This window comes from Corythoichthys intestinalis, chromosome 5 (genome assembly GCF_030265065.1).
Source record: "Corythoichthys intestinalis isolate RoL2023-P3 chromosome 5, ASM3026506v1, whole genome shotgun sequence".
NCBI classification, from domain to species: domain Eukaryota; kingdom Metazoa; phylum Chordata; class Actinopteri; order Syngnathiformes; family Syngnathidae; genus Corythoichthys; species Corythoichthys intestinalis.
The window spans coordinates 52,942,357-52,968,421 of NC_080399.1; the positions used below are offsets into that span (position 1 = coordinate 52,942,357).

The 26,065-nt window shown below is 39.1% G+C and overlaps 3 protein-coding genes and 1 non-coding gene across 5 annotated transcripts in view; 2 read left to right on the forward strand and 2 right to left on the reverse strand.

Moving 5' to 3' along the window:
- Positions 1-91: 91 nt before the first annotated feature.
- Positions 92-9,003, reverse strand: usb1 (U6 snRNA biogenesis 1). Its single transcript, XM_057837105.1, has 7 exons — positions 8,672-9,003; positions 5,228-5,367; positions 3,378-3,561; positions 2,965-3,018; positions 1,759-1,864; positions 1,584-1,664; positions 92-1,498 (listed from the first exon to the last, which is right to left on the reverse strand). The coding sequence occupies exons 1-7, from the start codon at positions 8,845-8,847 to the stop codon at positions 1,391-1,393; spliced, it is 849 nt and encodes a 282-aa protein (XP_057693088.1). The 5' UTR covers positions 8,848-9,003; the 3' UTR covers positions 92-1,390.
- On the reverse strand, positions 157-228 carry trnap-agg (transfer RNA proline (anticodon AGG)). Its single transcript has one exon. It is a non-coding gene; the product is annotated as a tRNA-Pro (tRNA).
- Positions 9,004-9,955: 952 nt separating the features above from the next.
- Positions 9,956-20,249, forward strand: znf319b (zinc finger protein 319b). Of its 2 annotated transcripts, none has more exons than XM_057837102.1 (3): positions 9,956-10,289; positions 10,793-10,874; positions 10,953-20,249. In XM_057837102.1, exons 2-3 carry the CDS (start codon positions 10,870-10,872, stop codon positions 12,823-12,825), a joined length of 1,878 nt encoding a protein of 625 aa, XP_057693085.1. In that variant the 5' UTR covers positions 9,956-10,289; positions 10,793-10,869; the 3' UTR covers positions 12,826-20,249. The 2 variants fall into 2 exon arrangements, with proteins under 2 accessions (XP_057693085.1, XP_057693086.1); XM_057837103.1 differs by having other exon boundaries at positions 10,956-20,249.
- Positions 20,250-22,319: 2,070 nt separating this feature from the next.
- Positions 22,320-26,065, forward strand: part of csnk2a2b (casein kinase 2, alpha prime polypeptide b) — a 32,442-nt gene continuing 28,696 nt past the window's right edge. Inside the window, exons 1-2 of the mRNA XM_057837202.1 lie at positions 22,320-23,235; positions 25,369-25,480. Coding sequence (XP_057693185.1) covers positions 23,132-23,235; positions 25,369-25,480 — 216 coding nt within the window. The 5' untranslated portion in view covers positions 22,320-23,131. The remainder of the gene's footprint in view (positions 23,236-25,368; positions 25,481-26,065) is intronic.

The window sequence follows — 26,065 nt, forward strand, 5'->3', positions numbered from 1 at the left end:
CATTCATTAAGACTCCACCCTCAATTGTTAACAGTCAATACCTTTGTGTGTGTGTGTGTAAGATTTGAACATATGGAAAGGAATGCACGAGTCCAAAATTCTATTTATTTGATTTCAAAAGAACGGAGTTCGAAAATCTCCAAACAAATAAAAGGTGGGCTCGTCCGGGATTTGAACCCGGGACCTCTCGCACCCTAAGCGAGAATCATACCCCTAGACCAACGAGCCATGGCTGCCTCTAAGGAATCCTTTTGTAAAAAGACAGTCAACGCGTTGCAAATGCTCCTTATATAGTCCCTAGTGGAGAATCTTTCACATTACAACTTTTGCTACAAGTACGAAGTTCTGAACATGCTCGACGTCCAACTACGGTCTTTCTTTCCAGAGAAAAAAGCCCAAACGCTGAACTGCAGTAGTCCACAAATTGGTACAAAAGTAGGGTGGGTGGCTTATAGAGTTCTAAAGGTGTCCGAGTTGTAAAATCTTGAACAACCATTTATTAGAAACAGTAACTGTGCAATGTATGAGGATAGACTGTGACTTTAGTTTCAAAAATATGAATCAGCCTATATTTGCAACACAATAGCAGAAATAATCAAATACCTGATTTCACTGAAACATTAATACAAAAATATACATATATATATTTTTTTAAAACCATGTGTCTAAAAGAAATGATCAGCTATGAGTAGTTAAAAGGTAGAAGGGAGGGTACTTGCTTGCGAAGGATTTGCTGTAATTATCTCTTAATTGGAATCCCACGGGAATGCATCACTATTTTGCTGTGAATAGGACCGAAACTGATCAGGTTAACCGACGGACAACAAGTGACTTCATTCCGCTGATTATGTATGCCGCTCTGATTACACGGGGTTTTTCATGTAGTAGTACAGTCAGAAATATAGTAGATATTGTTATTGTTGTTGTTATTGATACCCTCTCCCATCTCCAAAAACATTACTTTTCACTTTTCCCCCCAAAACAACATGACATGTTTGTTTGTTGTCAAAAATAAATTATTTTCAACAATTTCGATTGGCCACTAATTTGTAAAAATATGACAACTATGACCGACTAATAGTATTGATATTTGGTTTGTGAAAAAAATTAATGAAATTGTCCGAATTCAGATCGGTTTAGATATACCAATTGATATGTGCATGAAAAGACACTTTAGCCATATTAAATACAAAAACTAATATACAGGGGGAAAAACACAAATCCAGTTGCAATTAAGCGAGTTCTCGTGTTGCGCGACAATGAACGTATTACTGTATGTGTCGTCGCGTGAACAAATTGTGTGTGACTTGTATTCCCTAAAATTTCATAACAGAAGACTATCTGTATACTCATGAAGCTAAATGTTTCAATATATGCAGTATATCCAGTTTTAAGAAGCCAGTGGGAAGCGGAAGGTCTTGTTTCCTGTGCGGCAGCGAAGCTCTGAACAGTCTAACCACAGATGATATGTTTCCCCTTCATGGTTATCAACCAAATTCTAGAAAAGTGAAAAAAAGACTTCAATACATACAGGAAACAGGCATTTTGTTGGTCAACGTTTGTTACATTGTGTTTCACTGCACCTGAAGCTTATGAAGGCATTGCTGCAATTGGACAGTGAAGTCCCCAACACACCAGGCCAGGCTAACATGAAATGATGGATCCTACAAGATATAGGAAACATCATGAGGGTTGTAGTACTGGCAACTCAAGCAAGAAGTAATGTTTTAGCGAATACAAAAATGTGCTCTTCTTAACCTGATAAAAGGTGTCCAGGTGAAAATCTGTCAGTGTTCTATCCACTACATGGACCATGTTTAATAACTGGGCATGGCCAGTTACAACCTCCACCCCTAAGAAGGTTCTGTAAAGGGACAGAATGTCAGATATTAAAGCATTTAAATCACATGAAAATCAGCTAGAAAAAGAAATACAAACACATACATACAAAACGTGTTAAACACAGAAAGACAAGATTAAAAACAAACACTTGAAACAGAAAATAGAAAATTCAAAAACAAATAAATTGCTAAAAGGCTAAAGTCAAACGATTGGGTATTCAAAAAAATAGAGAAAGTTATGAAAACACTGTAGAAAACATGAGAGGTGTTAAACCGGATTTAAAGGAACTAACTGTTTGAGCACACACATGTGGTCTTTCCCTTTAAAACACCTCAGACATAATAATCTTAGACTGGATAATTTTACAAGACATGAAATTGCTACCATAGGACGGCAAAATCAGATCAAAAGCAGAATCATCAGTGTATCAGTAAGATACAGAAGTATTTGACTTTTTAATCGATATCCTGAACTGTCCCAGTCAAAAAATCCGATACAGATACCAAACCGATACGGTTATATGAAGTTGTGGACTTGACATACTGTATTATGGCTAATTGAATAGAAGAAGCATTGTGATGCCCCACTAGAGGCTTTAATAATGATAAATGTAACAACTTCAAGGCTTCCCAAATAAACATTCTGTGAAAAATAAGAGAACAGCTTTAACTGAAGTTATGGAAACAGAGCCTATATTGCAGCACTATATTTATTGTTGAAATCAAAATGGTGCAAACATCAGTTTTTTGGATCAGGTGCAAGTGCAACGTGCCAATAAGGCACTGCCATATCACATATGGCTCACACAGTGCTTCTTACTCAATACTGTATAACAACAACGGCACACAGCTTCAGTCCAGTGAATGAGGTAAAAGGTTGGCATATGAAAACCAATAGGCAATAACTTTCAAATAAAATAAGTACAATATTTTAACTGCTGTGCTAAGCTGTGACCAGCCCTTGTACAATGGCAGAAGGCTTCTACACTCACTTTGAAGGCAACATGCCTGTTGGCCCAAAACCAATAATGAAATACCGATGTAGATATTATCCGATATCATTTGAAAAATGCGGAAAACTCTAGTATTTGATCAAAAAAATAAATAAATGAAGTGACAGTACCTTGTCTTCTCAGCATTACAATAGACTTTTAGTCTGGATGCTGAGCATACAAATCTGCGGGGGAAAAACACATTATGCAGCTTTTTACGTGTTTGCACATAGCAGACGTACAGCACACATGTTGATAACACTACTCAAATGGTATCTTTACTGAGGCAGCACTTTAGTACACTCATATTGTAAAATAAATGCCATTCTACAGTTACAGGTTCGTCCTAGTTTATGTTATTAGAAGATGAATATGTTAAATATGATTATATTATTATATTGTATTATTATTAGTCTTCAGTATTTGGGGGCTGGAATCTCATCCAAAATTAGTATGGCTAGTTTTTATATGAATCTAATAGCGTAGTTTATTTGGCATTATTGGCAAATTATTCTTCGTCTTAATTTAGAGAAGCAAAGCAAACCTTTTACAGGGGACCAGGCCTGCCTTAAGGCCTTGTATGAAGGGTTGGATCCAGTGATGTTTCAGGACCACTGTCTGAGACAGGCTGAGATGAAATTCCTCCTGTGGAATTAAAACCACTCCAAAGGCAGCAGCAGTCGACAGAAGCGCCTCCATTAACTCCTCAAACTCCTCTTCAGGTTTGTCTGATGTAACAAGAAGGCAGGTCCACAATACAATAAGTTAATACTATTGCAGTGTACAACATTTAGTTAATTTACATAACAAAATGTCGTGGACTGGTTGACATTACATAGGAAGGAAAATCCTATCCCCCCTCTAATTTCAGGTTATTGTTGGGCTGTTTTTGTCAAATGTTTTGGATCAGTGCCCTGCAATTGGCTGGCATCCAGTCTAGCTCTTTAACATATAACAAAGAGAAATCAGGTCAGTGTAAATGTAAAAAGTTTCTAAAATGTTATTTTACGAAAGGGGGGGTGGAGTTTAACATCATTCGGCTGTAGGTGAAAAAAAAATCCCCAAATCAGATCATGGATTAACTGTGATTAACCAAGGAAAAATGAGTAGAACTTTATTGGCCCCATCCACGCCGGATGACCACCAGACCTTTTTTGATTTTCAAGAAATAACTAAAATAGTACCCCTCAGACAAAGTGAAGTAGGCTACAAAAAACTCATAAAGAAACATCTCATGCCATTATTCAAAGAAATTTGAGAATAAAGCCGACCCAGGACTCGCTGGGGAGACTATAGCCATGTCTACACGTAGCAGGGTATTGGCAAAAAGAACTTTGTCTACAGTTTGGCCTATAAGACACACACACACACACACACACACATTCAAAGGAGGGTTCTTAAGAACGCCGAACAAAGTGAAGATGTGCGAATTCTGCGTTTGCAGCGCCATCATGTTGACACTGATAACCGAAGATTTAACTGTGGAAACGTCACTGGCTGCGACGAATTTTGTCCCTATGTCACATGAGACCAATGTTTGTATTTAGAGTAAATTAGACAGGTGCTTTTTTGCTTCCATTTTTTTTTAGAAACTCTTGCAGTACTTTATATTGAAGAACACATGCGAAAGATGGGGGTATTATGGACAATTATTAATACAGAATGGCTAGCACTTGCAGCTCCCAAAGTTTACGGAACGTAACATACTAATAGCTGCTCTGCCATTGGCCATTGCCTAGCATTCCTCCCATCCAATTGGCTAAGAGGGATCTCTACCATATGTGTATGTGTGTATTCCAGCGTCCTCTTCATTCGCCCCTCGTGTTTCGAGAGTTTTACATCAGTGTATTAACTTTTATACTTTATTTTATTTATTTATTTTTTTTACATTAGGCACGACTCTGAATTTATGTTTATTGTGTAATAATCTAATTGTAACATGTATTTATTACATGTTTTAATGCATTTTTATGCATTATAAAATATTTTGGTGGGGTTTAGAATGGATTAGGGCATTTACATGGAAAACGTGTTTTAACTTACAGAATTTTCAAGTTACTAAACTACTTCCAGAGCCAATTAATTTGTTAAGTAGAACAACCACTGTGTTAGGTTTAGGACTGATGACCTTTTTTCATATAACACAAAAATAATATATATATATATATATATATATATATATATATATATATATATATATATATATATATATATATATATATATTTTATATATATATATATTTAAAATGTAATTCGTATTTACTTGAGATACAAGTTGGATATTAAAATCAGTTTGATTATGTGAAACATCTCATACATTTGCTGTTAGAATGTGAGAGGGAATCGGGTTAGCTTGGCAAAACCAATCCAAGTACAGGTATATGCAATACTCACATGGAAAATAAACATAAGTTGCCCAGTTTCCTCTCTCATGTTTAAAAGAGCGGATGCGACCATCATGCAAAGAGCTATCCTCAGTCTGTGCCTCCAGATCTTCTGGAAACATGTCTAGCAGGCAATCAGGGAGAGGCAACCTGCAGAGAACACAACCCAGTTAAACAGGAACTTAATGACATGAGAAATCTCTGTCACCAAAAAAAACAGTTGGCCCCATAGCTCAAGAAAGCTCATGTATGGACCGTCTGAGGCTGGCAATAAACACATCTAAATCACTGCAACAAGAGAAAGTTTAGAGGAAAAGTGCCTCGTTCAGATAAAGGCTAGTATTCGGAAAATAACAAATTATTTGCTTTTCGGCTCAACTGCGAGATACAAATCACTGGCTCATTTTAGAATTCAACGACATTTTGGCTTCATAATTCTTGAAGAATAAGTCTTCGTTTCTCAGGTTTTCTTATATTCATCAATAATGGGAAATACACCTAGATTTGATTAGCTCATTTGAAACATCAATCATAAAATGTGTACAACATACTTGATAGTTACAATATTTGGCATAATTACAGTAACCGTGTTGCAAGTTACAGGATGTCAAATAATCTGTACTGATAGATTTTTCTGAGGAGTATAAACTAGCTTTTTATCTAGCTGTTACTATTGATAAGAGGACAAACGTATGTAATCAGGTAATGACAAAAATAATTGTCTAATTCTGATCATATGTATTTTTTGCATGAAGTAGGATGAAACATACAACAAAGGCTATTTTATAAAACATAGAGCCAAAGACATACATTTCCTGCAATACAGAATGGTTTCTTTTTCTACCATGCTAAAATCCTAATGATCACAGGGTCCATGCATGTTGTAGAACAAATGAATAATAAATAATAATTGAAATATGATGGAGGGGTTTCTTTCTTTTATGTCCTCATAGTTACAAGAGAGAGCAATAAAACAAATAGTACCCAAAAAATACATTCTAATTTATTCTTAACTGTTTTAGTTTAATTTTGACCATTGGAGGGTGGGAGAAGAGAAAATGGCATTTCAGGGGGTACCCCGTAAAGAAATCAACCAAATATTGGTTTACGTACGAGTAAGAAGAGGTGGGTCGAGTAGCCAAAAATTTTACTCATGTAAGATTGGCGTTACTTCTAAATAATATTACTCAAGTAAAAGTAGTCATCCAAAAATGTACTCAAGTACAAGTAAAAAAGTATTTGTTAAAAAGAATAGTCAAGTAATGGGTAACATTGTGAGTAACTGTTTACAATGTCAGCTTTTTTTTTTTTTTTTTAATAATGATTTTTTTTTTTCTCAGCAATGATTAATTTAAATGAACTGCTATTATACGGTACTATAGCCCAGTGGTTCCCAACCTGCTAGCTTATAGCCATATGTTATGCAGAAAGGACTTGGTTGTAAGCTCGTCTTCTAGCTCAACAGGTGGCCTTTTCCTCATAAAAAGCTGTCCAAAGATGCCGCTGCCCGCAGCATATAGCCAACAGTAGCTAACGTTACCATTTACATTGACTGACGCTGGGCTGCTATTAAGGGTGTGCCAAAAAAAATCAAGGATGATGATTTTCCCTTATAACTTAATGACAGCCCGCTGCTAGCAGAATGAAATTCAAGACACATCTGCCGCCCGGACACCTAAAGGGATGCACAAGGTTAAGATGGCTGCAGCGGAAGTTACTGAGAGAGAAATTTTCTCCTGTTCAAAAGACTCGAAAACACATTTGTGTATGAGACAGGCAAGAACCGGGTCGCGCTTTGGGTCCTTTTCTGTGCCCAAGTTATTTTTTAGGCGAGAGGGGAAGGGAAATAGTTCGTTGCTCTTTGCCTTTCAGTTGTCCAGCAATAGGTTCAAGTCATGTTGATTGGAAAATGTCCCTAGTGTGTTGCTATGTCTTGTGTGCATCTATAAGAGGTAAGTACACGAACCCTCTTGAACTGTTTAGCCTTCATTATTGTTGTTTTTGAGATGTTACTAGTTAGCGCTAAGCGCTATGCTGATTAGTGAATTCGCCGGCGTGTCAATTTGTGCATTGTTTGGTGGAGTACAAAAGATACTCCAGGTGCAGAACGTGTAAAACCAGGATTAAGTACAGCGGTAACACTACAAACATGCTAAATAGTACAGAAGTCTGTGAAAACAAAATGTATTGGTTAAATACGGTCTTATTTCTAAAGGCACTTTGTTTGTTGGAAAATGTGGAATTGATTCCACCAGTGTGAATTTTATTGTATTGTTGAAAGAAATAAGTACTGCCTTTGAAACAGCTAATGTTTTTGCACCTTCTTGTGAAAAAGAGCAGCTTAAGGTAAGATGTGTTGTATAAGCATGTTGAGAAATAAGTACTGCCTTTGAAAGGGTTAATGTTTTTGCAACAACAACAAAAAATAATTAAAAATAAAAATTAAAAAAAAACATCTTAAGGGCAGCATTTTTTGTGTGGGGATGTTTCCATCGTTCCAGTTGAATCATTAGGACATTTCAAATAAATAATGGACATAAATGTGTTTGGCTACTTAATTAATTAATAATGTATGATGTATCGACAATCGTGATAATCATGATCATCGTTAATACCGTGATCATCGTTGCACCCTAAATCGTAATCGAATCGAATCGTGGGGTGCCTAAGATGGCACACCCCTAGCTGCTATACTGTAGGTGTGCAAACACCCCAGTAATGGCGGCCAACCACCAGAGGGTGATGTATATAAATCTCAACTTGAATGAGTCCAGAAGCACAGGCCAGATTGTGGTCATTAACAAATTATTTATTATTTCTCTGTGGCCCAGTATCAAATGTGACACGTACCGGTACCAGTCCCCGGCCCAGTGGTTGAGCCTATTACATGACCCTATCATGCCCAAAAGATGACACAAAAATCATCAAATTCAAACAAGCGCGTGAGTGCCCTCTAGTGGAGGAAAAAAACATTGTTACTTCTGAATGGTATAATGAAAGTCATGTTGTGAGACTTGCGACATGTCATCAGTGAAACTAGTAGGGCTATTGTCGGCATCTCTGGCAAAAATAAAGTCAATATGGAGGAAAAAATGAGGGAAAACGTAACAACTAGTGTAGCCCAAAGTAGCAGGGTAAGAGTAGTGTTTATGCTTCACAAATCTACTCAAGTACAATTAAAAAGTATTCTGTGGTAAAACTACTCTAAGAAGTACAAAAGTTACTCAAGTAAATGTAACGGAGTAAATGTAACGCACTACCCACCTCTGCCAGTAAGACGACTCGAGTACCAAACCACAATAAATCCATCAAGGTTCTGATAGTTTTCTTGTGTTTTGGTACCATTTTTGTACCTCTTTTGTGAATTTTTATTTTAATTGGTATCAGTACAAGTAAATTTACTCAGAATGTTATGCAGATTAGTCAAAGTTTTAAGCGGGACCCCACTACGTACCTCGCTGTTGTAGAGGATTCCTCTATTTTGGGCTTTTTCTTCAACGGGCAATGATTTTCACCACCGTTTTGCTGACATCTTCGATAAAAGGTTTTGTTATGGTCTGCAGCCGCGTCTGCCTCTCCTTCGATAGCATCATTTTCCTCATCCGAGCTGCTGCTGTAGCCGACTAACATTATTCAACAACTATTCTACAGGTTCGTATAAAAAAAGTAAGACTAGGACGCTCCTGTTTATCAAGTAACAGGCATCGTATTTAATCTAAACGAACCGGCTTGGTGAAGTTTACTTGCCAAAACCAACGACTCACGTTGCGTTGCACTTCCGGTGTAAACAACTCGTTCTGAGTTCTCATTTTTGGGTTCCCCTTGAAACAAATTCCACCGAAACATTTCTCATATTATGTTGATACGCCAAACAAATATGTGCAATGAGCATTAAATCTTCGCAACGTTCGGGTAAGTCGTGTTTTTCACATCTTGCGCGGATGTAACTCGAAATTTCGCCAAATGCATAAAGATATGAATTTATACGAAATCTCAAATCTGAAATATGTACAATGGTAAAACGTTTACGAGCAGTACCATTTTATTACATGTCATTTGTTGTGATGAATAGGGAATACATGGAAATGTAAAAAAATATAATTCCATTTGCTATATAAAATAGACATCACATGTATAAAGTTAGATGTATAATGCGCTGTTCAAGCCAATGGAGACGGGCATCGCAACGTCGGACATTTTGCATCGGTGCCGTTCGATACACAAATTTTAAACCGATTTTTAAACGGCTTGATTCAAGCGGTGGGAAAATCCCTCACCCTACATTCGCAGCAGCCGGTAAGAAGAAGAAGAAGTTGGCGATGGCAGCCATCTTTACACAGTGGACTTCTTTGATGGACCGTTTTTTAGCGAACCCAATTTCAGTAATGTTTTGTATTAGGATAATCTAACTCAGTGGAATCTTGACGGATATTCAAACGAAATTGTTTATTAAAACAGTTTTAAATTGTTTATTTAAAACAGTTTTAACGTGTTATTTTTCAGGCTCGATTTTGGAAAACGGTTGAATATGGAGCATTTCAAGCTGTTTCAAAGTACAAGCTGAACTGATTAAAATGAAATGTTAATTGAATGGCACTGACACAAAATGGACGACAAGTGAAAACGGCCATTCCGATCCGCTCACAGCGCATATTAGGCATTTTGATCAATCTATGTTTGTGTATGAATGTGTGATATCTATGCGTGTTTGCCCCCGATCTTGCGCCATTCATGTTACCGTGCGCAGAGAGCAGACAGAATGCTACCTTCAGTGAGCAGAGCCTGCCCCTGCCCACAAGACGACGACTGACAGCAAAATGCACATATTTTCCCCACGCGCCCTTTCAGCCAAATAAAAGCATAGTAACAAAAGTGGCTTCAATTCGAAAAAACAGAGCTAGATTTTTATATCATTCTAGTTATTCACAAAAAAACCTTTATTGGACTTGGTTGGCCCCTGGAGCTTCAGCGTCACATCAAGAGAGCATCCGAGCGACGTTATGTAGATGAGAAGACTCGTGTGCTATTTGGAGTAACTAATGTACTTCAAAGTGGGAATATGTATTCCTCGGGTATGTAAACACAAAAGTTGGTGGCATCTTTTAGCCTAAACACCGATGCGGCATTGCCTGCTAGTGACGCTAAAGCTAATGTTGCTAACCTGTCATGTTTACGAAGCTGTTTGGGAAGCCAATTAGTGTCTAAATAAATGTATTTATCACATTTTGTCGATTAGTGGCGTTTCAGCAACAGAACTAACAACGCACATTGCCGAGGTACCTTTTTATGTATGTTTATGGAAGTTTATGTCCATATTACACTGTGCACATTAGTGCGTTTACTTCCTAATGCCAGCCTGCTTGGTGCTAAAGATGTGAGTTACCCAGTAATCAAGCGATCAGAGAACCACTACATCAATTACAAAAGTCAGCTTGATAAAGGTGACAATAAGTAGGAATTACTCAATGAATTTGTGTGTTTCGTTTTCTCCTTTTTTAGATTCAGTACTTCCACATGTTGTCTAAACAGGTACCACACACAACTAAACCTTGGATTTTCTTGCTGTAATTCACAGAAATTGGGGTCGTCTTCTTCGCAGTTGTGTTTCTTCAGAAATCACCCTGAGGTGTCCCTTCAGTGTCTTTGGCAGTCATGGAGTGAGTTTGTTTTTCGATGTCACAACAAACTGAAACATTTCCTACTAGCTAAAAGCTAACAATTTGTTGTACCCTTAGTAGCTGGGCCACTCCTGCTGTCAAACTGAACCAGTACACCCGAGCCCGCATGACTGAGGCCTGGCAGCAGCATGGTGTTTCTCAATCTCAGGTGGTCCACTCCATCCCTCCTGGATCGGAAAACTCTTTGGGCTGTGCTGTGTATGGAATTGTTCTGCAACAAGAGTCAACGTCTTTACAGCAACCGCAGCCGACCCAGCATGGACAGCACAACCAGCACAACCAGCAACACAGTGGGAATCAGCAACATGGAAGTGGGCAGCACAGTCAGCAGCACTCGGCCCAGGCACAACAAACCATCACGCAAGTAGGGACAGAAAGTGGACACAAATGTGGGTCATGTGGGCATGATATCTCCCACCTGGCCAACCCCCATGAACACCAGTGCATGGTAAATCAGGACAGATCATTCCAGTGCACACAATGCATGAAAATTTTTCATCAGGCAACTGACTTGCTAGAGCACCAGTGTGTTCAAGTGGAACAGAAGCCCTTTGTGTGTGGCTTGTGTAAGATGGGCTTCTCCTTGCTTACGTCTCTGGCCCACCACCACTCATCCCACAACAGCAGCAATCCGATGAAGTGTTCAATATGTGAGAAGACATACCGGCCCGGTTCTTCTGGCAACGTGACCTCCAGCTCCTCATCCAACAACGTCCAACAACCCAGCAGTCTTAGAGCGTCAGTCAGCAGCAGTTCTTCCATTCTACCGTTCCCATCAGCTCGTGACCGCCCATACAAATGTTCCGTTTGCCAGAAGGGTTTCAAACACTTGTCAGAACTCACCCGCCACGATAGAGTGCATACAGGAGAGAAGCCTTATAAATGTGACACATGTGACAAGGCTTTCAGCCAGTCATCGCACCTCCAGCACCACCAGCGGACACACAGCAATGAACGTCCTTTCAAGTGTGCCGTTTGTGAGAAAAGCTTCAAGCACCGCTCCCACCTGGTACGCCACATGTACGTGCATTCTGGCGAGCACTTATTCAAATGTAACCTATGTGAGTTGCACTTCAAAGAGTCATCTGAGCTGCTGCACCATCCCTGCCACCCGCAAGGCTCTCGCCCTTTCCGCTGCGCCACTTGCGGAAAGGGTTTCAAGCGACCCTCAGACCTTCGCCAACACGAGCGCACGCACTCAGAGGAGCGTCCCTTCCACTGTGATGAGTGTCAGATGAGCTTCAAACAGCAGTACGCCCTGCTGCGCCACCGCCGTACGCACAAAGACCCGAGCGACCGGCCGTTCAAATGCAATCTCTGCGACATGGGCTTCATGCAGCCCTCACACCTCCTCTACCACCAGCACGTGCACGGCATGGACAACCTGTTTAAGTGTGCCTCGTGCCAAAAGGAGTTCAGCCAATCAGGAGAGCTGCTTAGGCATAAGTGCGGGGATGTACCCAACACGGTGCCAGACAAGCCATATAAGTGTGACGTCTGCGGCAAGGGGTACAAGAAAAGTTCCACGTTGCAGCGACATCAAAACTCTCACTGCCAAGAAAAACCCCTCAAGTGCTCCCTCTGTGACCGCCGCTTCCTATCCACGTCTGAATTTGTGCAGCATCGCTGCGACCCATCCCGAGAAAAGCCACTCAAGTGCCCTGACTGTGAGAAGCGTTTCAAATACTCCTCAGACCTCAACAGACATCTACGCATACACACCGGCGAGAAGCCGTACAAGTGTGAGCATTGCAACAAGTTCTTCAAACAACGTGAACACATGACCAAACACCAGAGCACACACTCCAGAGAAGGACAGTTTAAGTGTGTTTGGTGTGGTGAGCGTTTCAGTGACTTGGGCTCCTTGCAGGATCACACAGTACAACACACAGCTGATGGAGGGGATTACCCTGTGTCGCAGTGCGTGTAACTGAATCCTTAAACGGAATTTGTTAACTTGTCCCCTACAAGCATGCTTCTACCAAGTGCTACAGTTTGGATTTGGAAAGGTACACAATTGTTTTTGCATTTTATCAAAAGTTACAAAGTCTCACATGGGATACCTTTAAGGTGGAGCTAGCCACACAAAAGAGCAGTAATCTTAGCTTTTCCCTTGGTGTCAAGGAGTGTTCTGATCAGATAAACCATTGGTCTCCAAACTATTCCACATAGGGTCACAGTGGGCGCAGGATTTCATTCCAACAAAACAAGACAGCACCTATGCACCAATCTGGTGTCTTACAGGTATAATCAGTTGATTGCAGCCAGGTGCTGTTTGTTTTAGCAGAAACTTCATTGGTTAAACTGTCGGTACTCGATTGGTTGGAACAAAAACCAGGACCCACAGCAGCCCTTGAGGACCGGTTTGGAGACCCCTGAGATAAACCCTGATCATGTTGTACATTCAGAATTGTTATGGCTGCATCAGCAATGCATTGTAAATATTATCTTATTATACTTAACAGCCAGAAAGCGATTCAACAAAGAAAATTAATATACTGGTAGTACATTGTTGTCCGAGTGCAATGCGTTTTCCAAAATTGAACCTCTTGTAATTCACTTCAAGATATTATAATGCAGAAAAATGCAGACATATTCCTTTTTACCAATCAAGAGTAGGGATGTCCCAATCTGATCATGCCATTTTTCAGAGGATCGGAATCGGGTGAAAAGGATTGGGTTTTTAATTTTAAAAAATACATTTGTTTTTTTTATGCTTATACAGTGCCACATCCTACTTCCTGCTAAGCAGTGCGGTCAAACTGTCCAATGCAGCTTGCGTTTGGTACACTGAAAAACAATAACTGGTGGATTTACTTGATAAAATTGTAACAATTTGCACTTGTAAAATTGACTTGATAAAAGTTAATAAAATCATTGTAACAATTTGCACTAGTAAAGTTTACTTAATAAGAGTAACAATTTGCACTTGTAAAGTTTACTTAATAAAGTTTACTTAATAAAAGTGCAAATTGTTACAATGATTTTATCAAGTAAATCCTCCAGTTATTTTTTTCCAGTGTACTTAGTTAACGATGATTGACAGATTTTTAGCTTTGATCTTGCCCCAGAAGCTTGGTAGCGCTACGATCAAAGGCGCAAATGTCTCAGTCCTTGTTAAACTTGCAGCTCAGCCATAAGTGTGCTGTGGCAACTTATTGTGCAAATGAGGGGCCGTTTTTAGCAGCGTGCACGTCAAAGCTTGAGAGTATTTGAGGGGACTCGGTCAATGAAGCATTTAATAAAGGTGAGCATTTTTTTACATTATTGTTGTTTAAAAATAATTCACATTATGAAGGCGGCACGATGGGACAGTAACATGTTTGGAACTTTTGTTCAAATTACCGTAAAATACTTTTTTTTTTTCTCTGTATCGGATGGGGACGTGGTATCGACAGATTCTCGGGTGCAAAAATATGCGATCGGGACATTCCTAATCAAGAGTCAACTGTGTGTCTAGCTCCACATTTTTGTACTGAACTCACCTAAATGTTGATATTTATAAGACCTATTGTCATTTCAGTAGGGCTGAATGATTTTGAAAAAGAATTTCATTTATTTATTTTTTTTGTCTCTGTATTGTGATTGCGATTTACACTGCTGGCCAAAAGTATTGGCATCCATGCAATTCTGTCAGATAATACTCAATTTCTCCCAGAAAATGATTGCAATTACAAATGCTTTGGCAATTATATCTTCATTTATTTTGCTTGCAATGAAAAACCACAAAACACCAAAAAAAAAAAAAAAAAAACTCATTATCATTTTACACAAAACTCCAAAAATGGGCCGGACCAAAGTGTTGGCAACCTCAGCCTAATACTTGTTAGCACAACCTTTAGACAAAATAACTGCGAACAACCGCTTCCGGTATCCATCAATGAGTTTCTTAGACAATTCTTCTTAGGCCAACTGTTCCAGGTCTCTGAGATTTGAAGGATGTCTTCTCCAAACTGCCATTTTCAGATCTCTCCACAGGTGTTCGATGGGATTCAGGTCTAAACTCATTGCTGGCCACTGTAGAAATCTCCAGTGCTTTCTCTCAAACCATTTTCTAGTGCTTTTTGAAGTGTGTTTTGGGTCATTGTCCTGCTGTAAGACCCATGACCTCTGAGGGAGACCCAGCTTTCTTACACTAGGCCCTACGTTATGCTGCAAAATTTGTTGTTCAGACTACCAACAAATTTCTTAATGCAGATGGCCAAGCAGTCAAGTGCCAGAGGTAGCAAAGCAACCCCAAAACATCAGGGAACCTCCGCCATGTTTCACTGTGGGGACCGTGTTCTTTTCTTTGAAGGCCTCATTTTTTTCCTGTAAACTCTATTTTGATAAAAGCTCTACTTTTGTCTCATTTGACCAGAGAACATTCTTCCAAAACGTTTTTGGCTTTCTCAGATAAGTTTTGGCAAACTCCAACCTGGCTTTTGTATGTCTCTGGGTCAGAAGTGGGGTCTTCCTGGGGGGTTTCATTCAGACGCCGACGGATAGTACAGGTTGACACTGTTGTACCCTCAGAGTGCAGGACAGCTTGAACTTGTTTGTATGTTAGTCGAGTTTCTTTATATACCATCCGCACAATCTTTAGTTGAAATCTCTCGTCAATTTTTCTTTTCTGTCCACATCTAGGGAGGTTAGCCAAAGTGCCATGGGCTATACACTTAGTAATGACACTGCGCACGGTAGACAGAACATTCAGGTCTATGGAGATGGACTTGTAGCCTTGAGATTGCCCATGCTTCCTCACAATTTTGCTTCTCAAGTCCTCCGACAGTTCTTTGGTCGTCTTTCTTTTCTCCATACTCAATGTGGTACACACAAGGACACAGGACAGAAGATGAGTCAACTTTAATCCATTTTAACTGACTGCAATTGTGATTTAGTTATTGCCACCACCTGTTATGTGCCGCAGGTAAGTAACGGGTGCTGTTAATTACACAAATTACAGAAGCATCACATGATTTTTCAAAGGGTGCCAATACTTTGTCTGGCCCATTTTTCGAGTTTTGTGTAAAATTATAATTGTTTAAAAAAAAAAAAATCAATTTTGGTTTTTTTTCATTGCAAGCAAACTAAATGAAGATATTACTACCAAAGCATTTGTAATTGCGCTCATCTTCTGGGAGAAATTGAGCATTATCTGACAGAATTGCAGGTGTGCCAATACTTTTGGCCAGCAGTGTATGTGTGGGTTTTTTTTTTTTTTTTTCAAGGTCCTCATGTTTTTTTTAGTTGTTTTAATGAGCACAAGCAATAAATAAATATGTATCACAGTAAACAATATCAGATTCATTATACAGTACACTTTAGTCTCATAGGTTTCTGCTAAAATATTGGCAAATCAATGATGTACTGTATTAAAATAAAAGACTGGTTGGCCAATTAGTTTTGTTATCTTACTAAACATTTTAACTATCAGTCTTTTAAAAGCATTCGCTTCGACAATTTTCAGCAATCACAAAATTCTCCCAAACAAGTGTCGGCCAAACAAATTAGTAAGTCATAAATACCTCCGTGAAGTTGGCACCCCATTAGACACAAATTTATGTAAAAATGATGTCAATTGTTTGTGCTACACTTGTGCTATAAAAAGATTAGTTTGTGCTGGTATAGTTTTTAAGATATTCACTACTCTTCTCTAGGTCAATCTTAGGACTGTGCTACGTTTGTGCTAGTTGTTGGGACACCCCTCTGTTATTGAGAGAGTTGGTCATCTCCGTCAGCCGCGACAGAGGGGCTGCGATTGACATCACTCGAAATTAATCTCAATATCTATAAATAAAAAAATCTAAAAATGAAAATTTTTGCAGAACAAATTTAGCATAAACAAATAGCACCATTTCGGGTCCATTTTCCAAAAAATCGGGGGGCTGCGTGACCTCATATCTCGAAATTAATATCTCAAAAACTATAGCAGCACAAACAAAACTTTTTACAGCACAAACGATTGACATCATTTTTATATAGATTTGCATCTGATGGGGGGGCCAAATGGAGCAGTGTTTTTTTTTTACTTCAAAATCGCAGCCATTGAAATTTGAATTCTACTACATTGCAATGTTCATTTGAATTTGATTAATTATTCAGCCCTACTTAATTAGAAAAAAAATCTCTCCTTACACTGATACAAGCCAAGTGCTTCGCAAAAATATAGAATTTGGATTTAAGTACTGTAATCTTTTTTTGCAGATTGCCTAAATTTTCTGACGTAAATTCAGATAGATAAATATATCTGGCGGAAAATACTCAGGTGACTTGAAGTTCCGCTCTGAGACCCCCAATTTGGCCAAATTTCAAAATTGTCCTATATGCATGTGCGATACATCATTGGAAAGCTTAAAATCTCAATTTACTGGTGGAAGAAAAATTTTGAACAGGAAGGCATTTTAAAAAAAAAAAAAAAAGAATCAAACCCCTAAACCCTAACTCGAGGTGAGAGCATGAGAGGGCATAATCAAAGACATCATGATTTTAACGAGATCGCATACTTACCTTGTTTTGATCCAAAAACTCAGTGTAGCATGTCTTACCGAGTCTCACAACACAGCTGTGAATGGCCACAGCCGGACTTTTGAGGGATTTTATGGGTGAAACACTGTAATATTACAAAGGTCGCAATGCAGAAATCGCAGACATCAAGGAGTGGTCGAGATTTTCTTTTTCAAATACTGTATTTACCCTTTTAAATGTTTTTTTTTTTTTTCTTTTCAATTTTTCTTTGTTTGGATCGATTATCTAAAATATTGGGGAAAATACGACAGTAACAAAAAAAAAAAAAACAATTAAGCGATAGTTATGAGGTAGATATCCGTGACCTATTTACACACACTAATTTTTTCATTGTGAAGTAATTTGTTTAAAAGTTTAAAATATGCGAGTGAATAATTTTATTAAGTATTTTTTTAACTAGATATTAGAAATCAATTAATGATTCCAAGCTAAAATGATAGACATTTCGAATAATAATTATAATTACTTACCTTGTTTTTATGGCTAGGTTGAAACAAAAGCGGTTGCACGGTGTCTGTAAATGGGGGTCTCCATGGTAAAACGGACAAATTAAAAATAGTTTGGGGGCTTAATGTGCCATGAAACTGCTATTGGTGCATATAGACATATTGTTCCATCAAACACAACAGTTCATTCATCTTAAAATACAGTAGTTTATTTTAAAGAGGGGTGCAAGAGCAGAAACTTCCTTGTCTGTGTTTTCCGCCATATATATATTGTCCACCATAATTCGTAACCTGCACTCAAAGAGTGTTTAAACCTAGAGTTCATGGACATCACCTAATTCTGACAGTACTCCCTGGAGACCATTTGCTCAGCTCCAATGCAGCCACCTTTACTTGCTTGATTTGGGGTTTTTTTAACCTTCACTTTTGTATCAAAATGTGATAAGCATGTTCAATTGGAATATGAAAAATACTGTAGACGAGGCACTCGCTACGAGGAGCTGCAACTATTAAGAGGTAAAAATTATATTTTTGTGAAACCTCTTGATGTAAAGTTGAAAGGGCACACTTGCATCTTGATCAGATTAGGTCCGTATTTTTCATGGACAGCCACAACAATACAATACAGTAACACGACTTCACACAATACATTAGGTTATAAGATAAAGAGCTACAGGTATATCTTCCTTTGATTTAACAATGTGTATAATAACACACGTGTCGAATCTTAAAGTTATATCAGTTACAAATACGGTTCAGAATGAAGAAATGTATCATGATATTGTGGAAATAATGTTGTGGTTATTCACGTAATGGCAAAACAATGAAAAACCTAAAATGCTTGATCCAGATATTAGCTGCTTCCTACATCCCAACTTGTTAGAAATACCATGATTGCAATCTGTAAAATAAGGGTGAAGAATTGGACATCAAGTAAATTCAGTTGTCACATTTGTTCTTAGCTCTCCCCTTTCCCAAGTTTTCTTCTCCGATTCTTCAGCGTCTACGAATACATGTATAAAATGGCAGCCATTCCTTTTTGAACTGGTCACAGACAATTAAAGATTAATTTGTGTTTCATCTCCATTCTCCTCCACAAAATGTTCATCATGATAATTCCTTTACCTAATTCTCCACAATTCTGGTTTAATGTTCCTCAAAAATGACACCCAAGGCAGCTTAAACATAAAGATGACCTGTTGCTTTATAATAGTTCTCGTAAATGGACTAGCTTGAAGTTTGTGGTGCTTGAGTGGTTTTGTCCATCTCGGAAAGTAGTTACAATACATATGTGTGGTTTTCTCTTTAAAATTAAGATGATAGTATTGACATTCAGTAAGTACCAGTTTTCAGTCTCTTTAAACTTCCTTCAGAGGTCAGTGCTGTACATATGTGGATGTATGTGACTTAAGCGTACCCTGTCATAATGTCTCTCAAGAAAATGTATTTAAAGATTTTTTTGTATTCTTGCTACTTTTTAATCATGTTTTATGTTTTGGACAAACGTTTTGCTGTCGATGCAGTCATCGTAGTCGGGTTGAAGCATGGATTTTTGAGAGGTAAAAAAATATATATACTTTGGTGCTCACCAAGTCAATGCAGCAAATTGAAAATACAATAATTATAAACTTGGGCCCCTGTCAGTTATTGATTCTGAGAACCATCATCACTTTTAACCCTCCGCACACACCGTTTTGAGGCGCCTCGGCATGTAGTGATTGTGTCAGTATATTGAACTGTCTCAGTGTGTGAATGTTGGCTATATCTGCTTAAACGGGGAAATGTGTAGATAGTTGGACATACAGTAAAAAAAAAAAAAACGCAATGTCTCACACCTGAGCTTTTAAAAAACATCTAATCTTTATCTGTCATAGATGGTCAATCTGCAGCTAAACATCTTTTGTTCTTTAGATTCACTAGTGTTTTTGTTTTTAAAAGTGTTTCTCTCAAGGTAGAAAATTACATAACATGTAGCTTTGCTGAAGACCTGGTTCATAATTCTCTATTCTATTAATCTGGCAAATTCTCCAAGTTCTTTCTTCCCCAAATCTCCATCACAGTTTGTCATTAAAATGTAGTTAATTTTTTTATGTATTCTCTATTCAAGCCTTAAAATATGTTTTATCTACCCACTAAACCGTCCATTGTTTGTACATGTCTGACATTTGCATGAACTTAAAGAATATGAGTGACAAGCGGAGGTTTTATGTTTTCATTTTGATAATGATACGACCTGTATATTCTAGGAAAACGATATTGATATTGACTGAATGTCAAATTTTTAGAGATATCTTACCTGGCGATTTTCTGTCCTCCCAGTTTCTCTTGTTTGAACAAGATCAAACACAGATGGATAGTAATTTAAAAAGATGGAAACAATAAATTCAATGCGTCAAAGATGTTGAGTCAGTCAGTCTTCATATTAATTTACTTGCGAGGGGTGAGATGAAGTGAGTATGTATAACCTAACACTATACTAATCTGTATTTATAAGACACAAGGATTTGACAATCCTCATGAAATATAATACTTTTTCTAATACTGTATCCTAACAAAGTTAGAGATATTTGGATTACGAATACATTTCTGGATGGGCTTAAAATCCAACATACCTGTGCGCTGAATTTTTGAATGATGCACAGATGCGGTAAAATGATGTAGTTTAGGGTTCACTAAATCCGGACCTCGGTGCCACTTTTCCTGTCGTGTTTTCCATGTCTCCCTCCTCCAACACACCTGAATCGAAATAATTAGGATCATTAACAGGCTTCTGCAGAGGTTGCTGATGACATAATCATTTGATTCAGGTGTGTTAGGGGAGAGAGACTAGAAAACACGACAGGAGAAGTGGCACCGAGGTCCGGATTTAATGAACCCTGATGTAGTTCTTTGGTGGTGGTCTGTGGCCATTTACCTTCGCTTTGGAATCTTTGATATTTTTCTTGGCCTGCCACTTCCGGCCTTAATATGAATTGTGTTTGTGGTCTTCCATTTCTCATGTTCATCACAGTGGAAACTGACAGCTGAAATGTCAGTGATTGCTTTTTGTAGCCTTCTCTTCAAGCGTAATGGTAATCATTTTATTCAGTTATTTGAGAGCTCTTTTGAAGCACCCCATGTTGCAGTCATTTCTGGTGATAAAAAAATTAATGATAATTAAAAAAAAAAAAAATACTTATTGTGGATCTCAAATGAGCCATGACAAGATCAGAAACATGACAAGGATATGCATTGGAGATGACTTCGATTAATGTTGTAAACATCTGAAAAAAAACACCATGAAACTGGCCACCTTAAATACATTTTCTCATGGTGCTTAAATACAAATATGAGGTTCAAGGCTTGATAGGATCACCTGCCAATATTTGTTTGCAATTAACCAGGGCTAATAAGGGTGCCCAAATTTTTTCACCTGTGCAATTTTTATTTCAAGCGTATTGTACATCTTCCGTTAGTATGACAAACGTAGTTTCAATTCTGAAATGTTACTCTGTCCATCACTTTTTTGATGTACCAACATAAAAGTGCTGATCCAATGATTTATGAATGAAAATTATGGAAATCGTCCATCGTCAGGGTACCCAAACCTTTTCATACCACAGCAAATTACACCCATTATAACTGCATTAATTTTGTATCCCTCCCATCCCCCAACCACTAAATCCGCAGAATACGGGCCGAATATCACATTTTACCTGTCGTGTTCATAACTCACAGTCGCTAGATGTTGCGAGTTAAATAGGACTTGCCAATTCACAGAAAAGAAACTTAAAAGAAAATTTATTGCCTGACTGAAATGTTGACATTTTTTTCTAGCACTCAACAGTAATGTTTATAAAACAATTGGTTAATTTATTCTAAATTTTAATGCAATGTTCTGAAGTTTTTTTTTCTGCTCCATGTTATATGGCTATGTTTTTAATATCTAAGTCAAGTGAATGGCTTCCATTTTGTCTGATTCTGTCCTTCAATATTACTTATGCCTCAAACCCATTGTTTGGCTAAATGTTTTGCTGTTAATAAGTAATGCAAGTAAATCTGCTCAACGGTAACAAAGGCAATATTGATGTTTATTGAGTTATAACCGCAATATTTTTCTTGTGTTTTGTTATTGCAAATAGTTTCATAACACAAAATTGGCATCTTGCTTTATTACTGGTCACTTTGTAGATAAAACAACTTTCAAGACGCGGAATCAAGAATATTTGATATTTTATCATGTTGACATACATCAGTAGTTTTCATTTATTGAAAATATGATGTTTATTAGGCTGGAAAAGAAAAGGGATTTGATATGCGAGTAAAATGAGTGACGATCTTGGCACGGGACGATTAAACTCGTAGGTCCAAGCAGCGGAGCAAGTTTCAGAAGTCATGGGGGGACTTGTTACGCCCCTCGTCACAAGGGGTCGCTGTGTCACAGCAGCTCAGCCGGTCATTGTCGTCACCCCGGCCGGCGGCCAACTGCTTACACATCCGGGTTACTATCGCGTCTCTTCACTCTCATTCCGCTCCCCTTTCCTGCGCTCTCGACCGGGGCGGACTGTGGCTGCAGAAGACACCCACGGTTCCACGGTGGCCGTCTCGTCGTGGGGAACTCTCGAGGCGCCCATTGCCCGCGCAGCCGGCCGCCCATGACGCGGGATCCGCTGCAGGTGGTGCACGGCGGCGAGCACTCCTCGTCTGTGCGACATCTTCGCGCTCAAGTAGCATCACTCGCTAACGTTAGCTAACAACATCGATCTCCGCTACTCCACCCCCTCTACCGATCAACATCTCCAATCAACGTTTGATTGATAGCTAAGACTGGACCACATAGGAGTTACTGCCTTCTATTTAGCACAGGAAACCTATCACTTTACTGAACTCCCCTAACGTTTTATATTCAGGGCCCGTGGTTCCAGGGAAGCCCCTCACTTTTAAGCGAGCGGTGTTGTAATTACTAAACACAATTTCTCTGAGGCCACTTTTGGAGCCGCTTTCTTTTCTACCTCATCACCCCGATGCCTCCTCTCTCCTCCTCGGGACCTCAACTCGCATTCACAGTTTCATCGGGACCGCTGCATCTGACAATCCGTTGAAAGAGCTGCACGGCGGGTTTTCGAGGTCCTCTCCACCTGCTCCCTTTTTATCTTCACTTGTTGTAGAAGAAGCTTAGCTGGCCTATTTATCCACCTCACACCCACTCAAGAGTGTAGATCCTCTTGTCTGTCCATCACCGGCAACCCACTCCTGAATCTCGCGAGCAATCTCTCGTGACCGCCCCGAGCCACGGGTCTCGCCATGCCGGGTCCGGTGGCCGGTAGCAAGTCCCGTGTGTACGCCGATGTCAACACACTGAAGAGCCGGGATTACTGGGACTACGAGGCCCACGTACCCAACTGGAAGTAAGCACATTTCTTCTTACTGTGCTTTGCTTTAATAGCATGCATGTGATGCCTGAACACAGTACACAAGGATCGCTTGTTTGAGAAAGTGCGAATGAGTGTCTATAATTACACTCCTAGCTGCAAGGGTGTGATTACACTACTGTCTCACACCATCCTCCTTGCCAGATTTATGATAAGCATACAGTATATTTACGATGGACCAGCACAGTGTTGTAGTCGTTGTGGTTTTCTTCACAGCTCTGATTACGGATCTATACCACATTCCATTATGCATGAATGTTAGATTAATTGAGGAGTTTAAGTTGTGTATATTTGTTTGTCTAAATGCACAATGCTACAGTGGTACCTCTACATACGAAGTTAATTCGTTCCAGGGCCTTGTTTGTAAGTCGAAATGGTCGTATGTCGAGCAGGATTTTCCCCATAAGAATACATATTTCCATTAATTCGTTCCACAGCCCAAAAACCTACACTAAATCCTTAATAAATACTGCTTGTACTATTACAAATGGCAATTACACGTAGTAAAAAAAAAAAAAAAAAAAAAAATTGGAATAATAATATAATAATACTTATAATTCATGCAATAGTGTAACTAATTGGGTATGTTTTTTTTTTTTTTTTCCAACCTGTCCTGTTCAGCTGTTTGACACGGAGAATAGAAGTCTAAATGTCCGGATGGTCTGAACAGTTTTAATGTTTCACATTGAGAGTATGACAAAATCCCATTGTGATCATTCAACATACCTCATTTATTATGACAAAGCAGCGAACAGGAAGAAGTTATTGGGGAACAGAAGAAAAGAAAAAAGAAAAGAAACACAACAAAAAATACATTGAACGCCTACACGAACTATGAATATGTTGGTGCTATCGTCAACAAATGTATTTCAGGTTGACACCATGTGGGGGGCCTGTTGTCCAGGGAAAGAAGGAGAGGGGAGTGGGGGAGTCTATAAGCTAAGTGATTGGGAGGAGTGGAGTGTACACAAATCAGCTCTGTGATGTAGAAACCAGTAAACGCGTGAATCCCTTGTGAGTGTAAGCCTATTGGCAACCGACCCTACCCCACCCCATCGCCAATCCCGGGACCCCCCACCCGGGCGCACCCAATCACATCCAGCCGCACGCAAGCCCAACCAAATACGCAACAGCCACGCAAAAGAATTGTGTTCTAATGTGGCGGACGTTTTTTGCTGTACCTGAACGCACCGCGTAGCTGATGTGACAGTGAAATAGAGAGTGCAGTTCTATTTTACTTTCTCTTTTAATGTTTTGCTGCTTGCGTAAACTGTGGCGGACAATAGACGTGTTGTGTTGCACAAGTTGATGGAATAAATGATTAGAAACCTGACAAAGCTGGCGATTTCTTTGGCGATGTTACCACAATAATTATTTTAACTGGCGAACGGAGGTCAGAGGAGGACCATCTAGATTGACATTCTACAGAAGTATTGTCGAACCAGTTCACGGATGCACACACCATGCTCCTATTTTTCTATAATTTCCATCATCATTCCAATTGTAAGCCTCACCTTTTTCCTTTTTCAACACCTGCCCTAACATTCTTGGAACCCATGTTGATTTCTCTCACAAGAAAATCCGCTGTGCGTCCGTCTTTCGGCAAAACAAAGAAACGTCGGCTCTGTCATATATCGTCATATTTCAAGCATGTCGTCGGATGTAGAAACAAATGGAGAGTCAAATTTTACGTCGGATGTCGAAAAGATCTTGTGTCGAAGCGATCGTATGTCGAGGTACCACTGTATTTGGCGAGTGACCGGTCCAGGCCCAAATCGACAGGGTCAAAAATGTGTGAAGTTGGCGACTGGTTGTTGCAGAGATGCTCGTTTGCTCGCTGTCAGCTGGTGAGGTGCCCTTGAGAAAGGCATATTCCCCACCTCATCCTAAGCTAAAGAGGTATAGCTCCCCTTTATTCAGTAGTTAACTCAAAATTTCTGTAAAAGTTGTACATTTAAAAAGTCATCCGATGGAGGATTTTAGCTCACCTATGTTCCTAATGGGGACGGGCAGTAAAGAAAATGGAGGGACTGACTTTCACAATGGAGCTGCTGAAGATACCAGTGTATTTTATTCACTCCTTGACTGATTCTCTGTCTGTCCCCATAGCAACCAGGAGGACTATCAGCTGGTACGTAAACTGGGAAGAGGGAAGTATAGTGAAGTCTTCGAGGCCATAAACATCACCAACAATGAGAAGGTGGTAGTCAAGATTCTGAAGGTGAGTAGGTTTGAGCCTAAAAATATGCGAACTGTGCTGCGTCACCTAACCATAATGTTGATATGATGGATCTGGATAAAATATTGGAACACTGTGAACACTGTGATGATGTCATTCTGCTTTATTTTATTGGTGTCTATATTCATCATCATGTTCTTGTGTAAAACTGTTAAGAGTTGCCCTTTTGGAATAATCGACACCAAAAAGCAAGACATATCTAACCAACCGGAGTGACTTCTATTGAGACTAGGAGTGGGAACCTCTTGATACCTCACGATACGATACGATTTGCTATACAAAGCTCACGAAAACGATGATCTGACGATATAGCAATACAATGATTTTCGATACATTGGTCAGGAAATCATTCTAGGATATTCTACAAAAAACTTATAAACAGAAAAGAAAGCTTCTGCTGTGAATTGGAATGAGGTTATCACTAGTAGACGCCCAATCCATTTGAACTGGGAGGGTGGCAGTGAATGAACATCCCTCCCACTTCAGACGGATTGAACGTCTATGGCCGTCAGTGGCAGCCAATGCCAGGCAATGAGTAATTTTGGGCCATTTAAGGTCATTTACCTG

Bases quoted from the DNA above. Each gene is read 5' to 3' on its own strand.
- usb1 (XM_057837105.1), bottom strand. From the start codon at position 8,847: ATGTTAGTCGGCTACAGCAGCAGCTCGGATGAGGAAAATGATGCTATC. The intron at 5,368-8,671 runs GTACGTAGTGGG...TGTTCTCTGCAG, and splicing joins GAATCCTCTACAACAGCGAG to GTTGCCTCTCCCTGATTGCC. The intron at 1,665-1,758 runs GTTAAGAAGAGC...TATATCTTGTAG, and splicing joins ACCTGGACACCTTTTATCAG to GATCCATCATTTCATGTTAG.